The sequence below is a fragment of the Haemaphysalis longicornis genome, unplaced genomic scaffold (assembly GCF_048455015.1).
Source record: "Haemaphysalis longicornis isolate Haplotype H1 unplaced genomic scaffold, Haemaphysalis longicornis Haplotype H1 scaffold_3, whole genome shotgun sequence".
Lineage (NCBI taxonomy): Eukaryota > Metazoa > Arthropoda > Arachnida > Ixodida > Ixodidae > Haemaphysalis > Haemaphysalis longicornis.
The window spans coordinates 176,848,090-176,860,441 of NW_027526335.1; the positions used below are offsets into that span (position 1 = coordinate 176,848,090).

At 49.4% G+C, this 12,352-nt stretch overlaps 1 protein-coding gene across 5 annotated transcripts in view; it reads right to left on the reverse strand.

Moving 5' to 3' along the window:
* LOC144175821 (uncharacterized) overlaps positions 1-12,352 on the reverse strand; it is a 227,813-nt gene that overhangs the window by 53,980 nt on the left and 161,481 nt on the right. For all 5 annotated transcript variants that reach the window (XM_077704828.1, XM_077704830.1, XM_077704827.1 and 2 more), the window contains one exon: positions 2,816-2,978. In XM_077704828.1, coding sequence (XP_077560954.1) covers positions 2,816-2,978 — 163 coding nt within the window. The remainder of the gene's footprint in view (positions 1-2,815; positions 2,979-12,352) is intronic.

A 12,352-nucleotide genomic window follows, 5' to 3' on the forward strand; every position in this document is an offset into this window, starting at 1 on the left:
TCCTCTGATGGGGTGCCGATGATCCCGTTGTTGGCGAATTTGTTAATTCTTATCTGGCCGTCAAGGAATTAGGGGCTAACCTAGCTTGAGCCAGGATGAAGTCAGCTAGCGTTGCTTGCGTGACAGACGTTAGTTCAAGTCCGCCGCGTGGGCGTAGAATAATTTTGACGTGGGAGGCTGGCAGTGGGGAAGTAGGCGTCTGGCGCTTCGGAGGGCGCCGGCGGCATTGTTGTACTTTGCACACTGAGCCTGGGGTAATATCCTTGTAGAGGCTGCATCCGCGGCTTTCAAGACTTGTTGCTGGCGCTGGATGGTGGCCCAGCCAGAATTCTCCAGCTCAGTGGGGTCCATCTCTTCACCTTCGACGACGTTTTTTATGCTGGGGAATTGAGCGTCGTCGCTGCGCCGCAGCCGGTAGAGTGGAATGCCGCCGCTCCGACTGAGGCGAGCGAGATTGAATCGCGAGGCCGAAGTAGGCCTAGGATGGTCGGCGGCGTGGTTTCACTTCCAGATTGTTGTACCTGTCCGGTGGGCACTTTTCATATCCGAGATATTGGATCCCGGTAATCCCTACGCTACAGCGATCCTGGTGGCACCAGTCTTGACACCTGGGGTTTCAGTATACCAATGAAACGAGGGGCTAAAGCCGGAGAAGGTGTGAAGTGAATTCGACGAGGAATGCTTTAGCGCACGAGTCCCACGGGCTTGTAAGAACATCGTCCCCCGACACTGCGGGCGCTGCTGCAAAGAACGCCTAAGTACGTTCAATCACATCGTCGAGTACTACCGACTCTATGTCGTATTTTCTCCCCCGCGCATCCCTCCCTCATGCCTCACCAAACCCGCTATTGGTGACTCTCAAATACAGAATCCTTCCCATACAGAGCTCGCCTGCACCACATCTACACCTCTTCATTCGCGCCTCCAAATTGTCCCCAACGCGGCCAATGTCCCACTCTGGAACACTCGAACCGACGCAGCTCGCAGAAGCAGCAACTTGTCGCCGCTTTTTAAAATTACACAAGTCGTGGAAAGGATGTTCCAGATTGGTGAAAGTGGATGTTAGTGTCATTAAAAATTGTGCTAGGTAGCTGTGATTTTCAAAGCGATGCACAAAAATCTGCCTCGATTTACGCCGACCGGCCGCGGGGGTCGGTCCCGGAAGCGCCGGCCTGTTCTCGCGCGGTGTGGCGAGTGGCCGAAGGGTGGCGATACCTGCGCGCAAGTATCGGCCGAGGCCGTGGCAGGCATCTTGGTTATCACCGTGGTTACAGAGCTCCACATACGAGAATGGGGGTGACAGCGTGGAGAAAAGTTGTGTTAAGGTCTGTCATTCGCAACTTTAACGAGAGCGGCAATGAAGTACTGCCGCGACGCTAAGCTGAAAGTTCCCAAGATTCGATTACGTGCATCCGAAGCCGGCTGCGAGTTGTTGGAGAAGACCCTCCCGTCACGCGCGAGCGGGTTGTGTTTGGGTTATACTAACTACCTGAGGGCCCCCAACGCTCGGTTCTGCTATTCTAAAACTCCCCATTACCCTAAATGATTAACGACGTGTTTCGCCTCGTACACAGCCTCCTGTGAGAAGTCGTGAGTTTTGGAATTGACGCTTGAGAAAGGCCGGCTCACTGTAAACAGACAAAACAAAGTATAAATTCCCACGCCGAGGTCCTAATGAAAACTAAATACGGCGTTAAAAACTCGCGTTCATACCGTTCACACATTGTGGACAAGTTGTCGTGAAAAGTGTACATATCAGCCTTACAGAGCACAGGCTACGGCTGTGATCGTTAATCAAATCCGGGCATAACTATAAAAAACTTTGTAGGGGAAATAGACATTAATGAAGCCAAACTGCAAGCCACAACAACACTTTTAGGCATGTGCGGCGAAGCAATCCGATCACCTGTCTCGCGTAGTCATTCATTTAGCAGGCAATGCGAGCAGTACGCGCTGTGACGTCACAAGTGAGCGACGCGTTTCCGTCGATCTTAAAAGGTGTTTCCTTGCACACACAGTCTTGTGCATGTCTCGCCACAGGTATTTCATTATGAATTCACAGCGTACTTTTCTCGGCATCAGTTGCATCGTCCTTGGCGCTAGCGGCTGCTTACGAGCTGTGGGTCGCGATGGTAGCAGCTACCTAAACGCGGCGGTGTCGCCGGTAACCACCGAGTCGCTGATTGCTTGCCCGGATTATTCGGACTGCAGACAACTTTTTTGGTAATTTGCATCAAATTCACAAGGAGGGGGGAGACGGTGGCTACCACAAAATACACAATTCCGCATACGCGCAGGAAGTGTGTTGTAGCAGACGACAACATGACCCGGCGTCCTACAAGTGATGTCACTCGTAGGTGGCGCCACGGTATGTCTTAACGGCCAATATTTAAGCGGGAAATCTAGCTTACAGGGACCGAACGTACACCATTCTCCTTAAAGTTAGCTTCACCTCGAAACGCCCCTGCATCGCTGCGAAGCCATTATATTAGAGAAAATGTAAGCCGTCTAGTATCAATATAACAACGCCATAGGATATCAATATTTTTAAAATTATCCACAGGGAAAACACAAGACCCCCACCTTGGCTTTATACGCAGAGTTTCGTATGCCACGGACGTGAGAACTACAAAGTTCTCGCAGTAAAAAACGCATGTCAGTGTAAATGAAGAGCACCACTTCTACGAGCACGCTCACTTTATTTTATGCAAGTCTAGACATCAAATGGGTTGTCGTTCATTTCGAGATAGTTGATTTCAGACAATATCTTGGAAGGAAGAAGCAAGTTTTTTATCCAGTCTTGGAATGAACTTACCTGTATATTGATGTCCGAGCCTTTGATATTCTTGGCCAAGACTCTTGCACAGTCAACAGAGTTTTCCTTGATTGCCACGTGCAGCGCTGTTTCGTTGAATGTGTTGCGAGCACTCATGTTCGCTCCGGCGTCTATAAGTAACTCTAGGATCTGGGATTGCTCGCTGCACGAAAGATAAAAAAACAAATACCTAATTATGATAACGTGAGCTTGAAAAGCAACGTAGTTAAATGTTACAGTCGACTGAGAAAGTCAATGCCCGTAGATAGAACATTATTAAGATGGAATTTATTGGGATAAGCCATGCCTTTTGTTTTGTTTGCTAATGTGTTTTGTTGGGAGCGATTGTTTTATCTGTGCTCGAAGCGAAGCCCCCATTTTCTTCTCTTTCTTTTGTGTGGCGAGCAGGCTATCAAATCTCATAGTAAGGGCATGGCGCTATCTCGTTACCACCCTATAATTTTGTTCTTTCAGCGATTGCGTTCTCGGTCTAATTCGAGAATTCTAGAGTGAATAACGGACAAAGACAAATGTTCGTAGGGCAAATGCCGCGGCATTCCGTTCCTGACGCTGTACTGTGCATGTCGCTCTGTTGACCTTCTCTTCGTCGCTCGTCTTTACTTCAATTTTCTAGCGCAGCATATGTTCGATGTTCGTTCTAATAACTTATTTTTAGGAAGTCCATCAAGCGTTTGAAAACATGAAAAAAGGTTTTTTCGTGGTCCCGATCATGGAACTCATACTGCCGATACCCAAGTTTTAAGGTTGAAGACAAGGTATAGCTGGAATGTAGTCTTGTCAAAGGAGGCGTCAGTTCGAAAGCTGCTTATCCCGCTAGTGCGCATACTGCCACCCACCATTTTTCATTTTTTTCTTCAAACATCTAGGGACTGGAATGATCTGCCTTTTGACACCGTGCACCAGTCCTGCATCACTCATTTCAAAGAACACATCGCACAAATCATCCTTCAGTGACTTGTTTACGCCCTCATGTAACGCCATTAGCGGGGCCGTTGAGCTATATGAAATAAAAATAAATAAATAACAGGTGAATGCATTCTTCAGTCGCCTAATTGAGATTTCGCTAATCTACACAACAGCGTAACATCCCATCTTTTCTGAACCAGAACGATGGGAGAATCCCTGCTACTACGATAGTGCAGTGACGTCGCCTTCCAGCATCTTCTGTACATGTCGCCGTGTGCCATCACTGCTCTTTGTGGACCCCCAGCTAAGGGTTCTGATAGATGGGCGTCAATGTTTTCTGAATAATTAGTTTTGTCAGATGCGTCTGAAGAGCACCTGTAAAGGACACCAAACAGCCATCGTAACTTTGCTGTATGTCTAGTGCACTCGCTTCTTTCCCGACGAATGGTTGGAGTTGACGTCTATTGCGAGTTTAGCGATCGCCGCTGTGGCTTTACCAGTTTGGAGCAGAAAACAACATTCTCCTTCATCGATATCTTTGAGGAAGGCTACAGCGGTTACTTTCGAGATGCACGGACGTTCTTTGACGAAATAAATAAGCAGGTGAATACCGCGGGCGCCTGATAAGTGCAAGAGGCTTCTTGCCATGGTAAAGCCGTTGTCTTCGAAAAGATATGTATGCAGACCAGAAGCCCCGTAGGCGGTGCAAAGACCATCGCACGTTATTGGGAGAAACGCCCACGGGTGTTGCAGCACTCAAAGTGGCATCACCAATACGAAGCCGAATAAGTCACTTTTTGGTAAGCTGACATAGTGACGGGTTCGTAGCAAACTCACCACGCTTTTGCCAATGTCTATAACGGCGTGGTATTCACGCAGGAAATCCATACATAGGATTAGGTCTTTGCCACACCGAGGTAAAACTACGAAAGGGCCGATAAATTCAGTACCTTGTAAAAAATCCTACTTGTGCACTTCCCTATTGGTACCATTAGGTTGCCACCAGCTGACTGAAGCGGCTGCGGTCCCGCGGACGGTTTACTTTGCACAAGGGCTCGGAACATTGTGGTGTCACAATGGAAAAATCTGCACAGGTGTCTGGTAAAGCGGTCACCTAATGTCCGTCTACGATAACACTTGTCTCTGCACTCCCGACTCCGTCGGCATTAAGTGTCGTTGTCATTGTGTGTTTATGTTTCCGTCGTGCTCCGTCGCTGCTTTGTTTTTAAAGACTCGCCGTCGCCGTTACGTGTATTGACGTCGCCGGAGTTTGAATATCTTGTGGACATGTTGGGAATCTCTGTCGTTCCGGCATGGGCCATGACAGCGAAGGTTGGGGTAGCTAACCGTATAGAGGAGTTGGCCGAAATCAGGTCTGCTGAAGGGTTGCTGCGGCGCAATTCGAAGAGAGACCTTGCGCGTGCGGCACGGGCGGCGAAGATGCTTATTAACGCTTTTTACACACAATGCCGGCATGCGACGGCGCCGGTTGTGGAGATACAATTTGGAGTTTGCCTGCTTCTTCACACAAAAGCGACCAGATAATTTTTTTCAAAGAGCTGTTCTCACTCGTTAAGATTGCAGCACTGCCGAGACAGTTAGCGGGCATTTCAGCATACTCGCGGCTTTGCTTCTGCAAAGCAGGCTGCGTAGCTGCACCCTGCTTGACAAAATTTGGCACAGTGCATGGTGGGTTTCGTATAAAGCCGGCCAACAGCTGATTCTTGACGCCATGCATCTCGTAGCAAAGTTGCGTTGGCTCAGTATGACATGACCAAAGAATTCGGATGCCCTGGGACGTCCGAAGGAAAGACTGAGACCACAAGAGGGACCGAACAGGAGCCGACTGCTCCGTTGACAAGGGGTGTCGACGATTCGAGGTCTAAGAGAGATGGTGCCCGGCAGGAATGGAGGTATTAGAAAAATTTGCTCCTTGAGCATTTCAGCGCCCTGGTGGCGCAGGCGGAAACACAAGGGTGAAGAACCATTATTGATTCGACGTGGCACCTAAATGGAGAGGCCAGGCAGTAGAGTTACTGGACGGCCGGCCTCTTGCGAAGATGGCTTACTCAGACATACGTGTGCAGGGCCCGCGACATTGCGAGTTCGAGTTACAACCACTGGGTGATCACGAAAGACGGCACGTATCTCTACCAACGTGCTTGTAGGAAGCACAGCGATCAGCAAAACAAGCGACAAGTCAGCACCCCGATTTACAAAAGCTTTTCCACCGTAATACGAACCTGTAAAGGCACTGTAGTTATTATCTTCGATAGGTCATGTCATATTACACTTAGTTGCACCTATTCGAAAAACTTTCAAGGTGTGGAGGGCTCTTACACCCCTTTATTTACCAATGTAAGCTGTAAAATGGTACTGGTATAACACGAAACAGTTGAAAAGGCATTTGGAATCTTCCCCGCCATTTGGAGAGGACTAGAATGCAAGACACTTACTATGTACATTGCGGGTATTGGTTTAATATAGTGGTCTCAAACAATTTATTTGCATTTTCGTAAGACTGTACAGATAATGTGTTATCGGTCCATGTGACTCAATGTTTAAATTTTGGCCAGTACTAAAAATAGTTGTCGCACTGGAGACTGACACTGATAGGTCTGCTGTAGTATTATCACGCTGCTACAGTTAATGACACAACAATAAATTTGTACAGATATGTAACGGCCCGTGCCACCTATAATTGCCACTCATACATTTACGTGCCACTTATACATGTTTCACAAAGGGGGGGGGAGGTGAATGCTAAGTGCCTTAAAGTGTGGAAACCTATGTATAAGCTGTTTGTTTTACAACTGAACAGCCATTTCATACCCTTTAAAGGCTATATAGAAAAACGGAAGGTGTTCAGTCAGTGACCACCCTTTTTGATATGGGGGTAATTACACGGATAAGCACAAATATGGGTGTAGAGACCTTACCAAATGTGCCTAACCACCAACCATCACCCTGTTCACACGTTATGCAACACTTCTTTAGAGATTCACGATATACAAAAGTGCAGTACGTACCCCGTATCCTGAGAAAAGCTGGATTATTGCACCCCCCTCTACACGTAACTTTCACACTATGACAAAACGGCTGCTCTTCTAAAGAAGACTACACCACAAGTGCCACATTGTGGGTCCACAAATTTTGGTACAAAACGAAGCACGTGAACACCTAATAACGAGGTAGAGCATGGATTTTACGCCTGGAGTCATGCAAGGGGTCTCAACAGGGGCCACTGATGGACAGCTTTGTACACCCTCCAAAAAATGATGAACAGAGTGCCACAACACCACCGAGTGTATGCTGCTAATGTACATCTGCGTAACACTCTACCATGAGACAAAAATTTAGGAGTGGCTTAGCTAGGCTATGCTAGGTTATACGTAGCGTGAGTTAAGGTTCAGCTGGTTATTCTTAGCTTTCTTGGTTGTCTGGGATTAGTTTTATTATCATGCTTACTGCTGCTTCAATGACACACACACGGTATACGCATTATGTGACACATGTATATTTATCAAGCGGCTCCGGTGCAGCGTCACCAACTTCCCAGAGCTAAGCTGGTTGCACAGGCGCACGCCGGCGTTGCTGCGACGCACGAGCCATCGGTTCCACACCCGGCCACCCCTCGCATGATCATCAAGTGGACGGGCAGCCATGCGCCGCGCTTGCGCAGTACGGCTCTTGAGGAGCCACGCGAAACTTTTCAACCTCGGCCAGTGTAGCTAACGCTACAAAACTCGCCTACACCGCATTCGCATAAATTACTCCAATCAGGCGGATTGCATTAAGGAGCCAATTTGAACTTTGGTAGGCAGGATGAGCGACTACAACTGTCGACTCTATGCTTCCACCCCTGGAATGTGACGACCTTAACGGCGACTTTTATGTACACGAGCTAGGTGCACCGGAGGCCCACAAGCTTGCTTGCGTCTATACCAAGAAGCAAAGGTAGGCAGAAGAAAAATAAATCACTCTAATTCAATTCTTTTTCTTTCATTTACGCTTTACTCATTGGAATAAGACTGAACAGGCTCTTCTCTGCTCAAAATCACTCGTACTCATTCATCGCGATTTCATTTTTCATTTTACTCACCTCAACTGAAACTCATATGTATTCATTCGGACTTATCCTCAATCTGTACGCAAGAGTAGTTTCCGTACTCAATCTGTACTCACAAGTAGTTCTCGTAATTAACATGTACTCACGAGTATTCATACTCAATCAGCACTAACAATTACTCGTATTCAAAAATTTCTCTGCTTATTAAGATAAGTGCAATTACTACAAGTTGTACACTTACAGCGGTAAAAACTACGCTATTCCAAACGTTTAGATGATAGCGCTGCGTTTTTATGTAGTGGCAATAGCGCGCAATTAAGCCAACATGCAGTAATTTAGCATTTGTTGACTAAAGTGGCTTCATTTTCGGTATGGCATTGCTTTAACACTTGGGATATTCCATTGCGAGAGGAAGGAGTGGCACTGCCGCTCTACACCGCGCTTCGCGCGCCGCCACATCCTCCGTCTCTCCCGCTACACCACTGATCCTAGCCTGCTTCAACATCAACCCCCCCCCCCCCCCGCACTGCCTAACTGCCTATACTCCCCCCCCCCCCCAAAGGACGCCTACTCCTCATCCAAGTCCTTTCACGCAACATGAATCCTCTACACCATGCAGGCCACCACATGGCACCTTCCAACCACCACACCGTCTCCCACCCACCCTCCCCACTACGATTTATGCGGACGCGGCTCAATACCCGAACAATCATGCTTACGCCACTTCTATGAACGATTGATTGATTGTTGCGTTTAACCCTCCGACGCACGGCTGGTCATGAGGCGCGCCGTAGTGGAGGGTTCCGGAATAATTTTGACCACCTGGGGATCTTTAACGTGCGCCGAAGTCTCGTACACACGGACATTTTTGCTTTTCGCCTCCATCAGAAAAGCGACCGCCGCGGCCGGGAATCGAACCCGCGACCTCGAGCTCAGCAGCGCAACACCTTAGCGACCACTTCTATGAACGGGCTTCTCCACCACTACAACTATGTCCTACCTCCTCTCTTACAGTCCCAGGGGGAGTTTCCATTGCCCTCGCCATAGTTCTACAGCCCCAACCCACCACCACCCTCTCCGACATACCGCATGCCCTCTCCAACAACCCTAAGAGGCGTATCTCTCCACAAGCTCTGCGTATCATGTTTCAACACCCTGCCCAGGATCCTGTGGAGCTACTGTGTACTCCGACCCACACGGGCTTAGCATGCAACGAGGCAATACATTCACATATTCCAAAACTCGTAACCCGGGCTCTTGCTTCTTTTGCTCCTAACCACAGCATCCCCACCCCCCTGTACACATACACCGACATTAAAGTCCACCACAGACTGAACCGTCGGACTTACCTACCTCCCCAAGCTCCCTATCACCAGAGGAGGCCGGCATGTTGCGCATCATCCAAGCGCGTACCTTCCCTCACCGCACAATCCTGCAGCACTCCCACCCCCACCTGTTTCCTTCACCTGTTGCCCGCACTGTGGTGCACTGGACACGCACTTACATTTCCTCTGCCAGTGCCCCAAAAATTCCTACCCACCCCTCCTAACACACCAGGCCTGGGAGCAGGCCATGTGGAGCTCCATGTGCTAGTCACCTCCCAAGGGCTCCAGGTAGCAGCTGCCCTGTGGGCAGCCGCCACCGCCCCATAAGGGGGGCGGGGGGGAGCTGTTTAAATAAATGTTACTTCTCCCTCTCGCGTGCGCGCGCCCGCCAAGCGCACTGCCAACTTTGACGGCATCCGACTACCACCAGGACTCCTTTGTACCTCTCCAGCATTGGTGCTATGGGTGCTATCACTCTCTAGGAAAGGAGGTGACGGCAAACAGCACTTGGCGTTCGTTAGTCAAGGCCAGGAAAAAAAGCGCATTTTCGGGCGCGTTGTGTCGGTGGTTGTCGTAGATTTTATTTTTGCTTTCACGCTCGCGCTCGTGGTGCTGGCGGGCCACCAAGGCGGCTCAGCGAACGCAAAGAAAAAGCGCATTTGCGGCACCTCGCTCTGTCATTTTTTTATAATTTACTTTCATGACGTGCGCTTATTGTGCGAGCTCAAAAGCGCTACCACGTTAGAATCGTTGTGGGCTGCTTTGTAGAAATAGGTGCGTTATCAAACCGGTAGCTGGACAACGCCACAATTTTTAGCGAAGAATATATGGCTACGGTTCCATGTATATATAATGTATGAGAATAAAAGCTCTGGAGGCTCTACGTGTCCTCAAAGTTCGAGGAGTTTGTATCCCGTGACATTGAAAAAGAACGTTCCAGTGTGCCTGCTGCTAACACACGGTCATTGTTGAATGCCCTGCGTGGGGTATGTGCTGTCAGCATCCCCATCGTCATCATCGTCTAAATATTCCTGTCATTAAAGGTCAGAACCCCGTTTTGGTCAGCCATGACACCTAACCCTGCTGCCTGTCTTCTCTTGCCTTAACATTTGGGGCCGACAAATCCGGGAAGAAGACCAGGGACCGAAGTGGAGAGCAGCAGGGCCTCGAGGGACCTGTGACCAACCAGACCCGACCGACACCGGGCACGGCCATCCCCGGTGCACCGACGCAAACCGAACGCAACTCGCCTACCGACGCAGACACGCCCCGTCCCGTCCTGTTCACCATGCTTGGCACCAAGAGCCCCGCTACCGAAGGGCAAGCTGGTGAGCTGGACGCTCTGTGTTCGTTGCGGAACCATATCCGTACCGACTTTAAGGAAAGTTTGACCAGTAGCGACCGGCTGTTGATTTCAGAATCTTGCGACGTGACGAAGCTGAAGGCTAACTTGGAGAACCTGCAGCAAATCAGAAGTGATCTAATCGAATTGGATTCTGTTATATTTAACTTAGTTGCAGATGAAATTGAGCAGGAGGTTAGATGAGGCGGATAGATACACCCTCTGCTTCTTTAGAGCAAACGCTTACCTCCAACATTGGTTACATTCCTTTAAAAACAAGCAGCCTTTAAACATCAAATATACATCGTTTTCCGAAATGACCCTCTTCTTCAATACCCCGAGAGAGTTCGTATTCTCGTTCGTCGAAAACATGCCCAGTCGCCACAACGGGGACGGCGACAACCAGCCGTCAACCATGAAGCTTGGTGAAACAGAAACAGTTCCTGTCGAATTGGACGTAGCTCAAGCACCTGATGAAACACGCGTTGAGCCGTTACCAGGTCAGTTTGAGTACATGTTTCTCACAGACTTCATGTGCGGTGAAGGCTTCCCTGAACTTGAAGCCGTACCGACGAGTGCGTGCCTGCCACCATCCAATGCGTGCCGAGAAAGTCTGCTTGACGGAGCAGGTCCAGAAACTGCGGCATGCATAGACCCCGCTCATGAATACACTGCTACCTCCGGGAAGGGCTCGTGTCAGAGAAAGCGCCGTCGGCATAAAGCCTTCCGTGAATCAACCTCCAACACCGTTGCCTCACGGAAGATTACTAACAAGAGCAAAATGAAGACTAGGAAACCCGTAAATTTGCGATGTAGCCGTAGGCTTCCTCTAAAGACCAGGAGATGCACAAGAAAGTTCAAGATTGACAAGAAGTCGCGGGAGGCCATATTGCCATCTCCTAAGGACATGTGCCATCAGCATCAAACCCATGAAAGCGTGCATCCGCACCACCTGGATGCGATGCAAGTGCCGACCCTATGACCTCCATCCTGTTATTACGACGTTCGGCCCTTATCAAGCTGCAACGAAGATTGAGGCACCGATGGAAGAGAAAATGTACCAGTCCAGCGAATGTCACGTGATGGGGTGCCGGCTTGGAAAAGTACAACAAAAGTTTATGACCAGGTAATATTGCCTTTCCAATTGTTATCTCGCGGTCGGAAGTCCACGGAGTAAAAGAACTGAGACGCCGTTCGAGCAGACAGGATTGAGCAACATTTTGCGACAGCGAGTCTTCATCGGAACGACTCGTGCCTATTCACCCGGGAAGCCTTCCAGTTCCTGATTGGAAGGCTTCCAAACTTTCCACTACTCTGCTAACCTTCCGGGCGGGGTGCGAAGTGCCCTGTGACTCGAGCAGCGAAAAGGCGCGGAAACACACTTTTGCACCGCAAACTGGCAGTGCTCAGGAGCCCGAGCTTTCGCTGAAGTCTTCGGACAACCTTCGAAATTCGCTTGACTAGCACTGCTCCGACAAAGACTTGCTATATAGAGTACGGGCATAGCAGCCTCCAACGCGTGAATATTAGCGGGACGTAGCTCCAGCAGAATAGCTCCGGAATGGGAGCTACATTGCCCACGATGCGCGGTTTATGCCTGAACCCGTTTGTGGCAGACGCATATTGCGGGGGTGGGAGCATGCTGCATCCCCTCCGTGGGGTATGTGCTGTCAGCATCCCTATCGTCATCATCGTCTAAATAATCCTGTCATTAAAGGTCAGAACCCCGTTTCGGTCAGCCATGACACCGAACCCTGTTGCCTGTCTTCTCTTGCCTTAACAGTCATCACCAAAGACGCCCGCCGCTCAAAACATGGTTTTAACCTGAAGCATATACACGTCCCCACTTGATTCGTATCTCGAGTAGATTGATT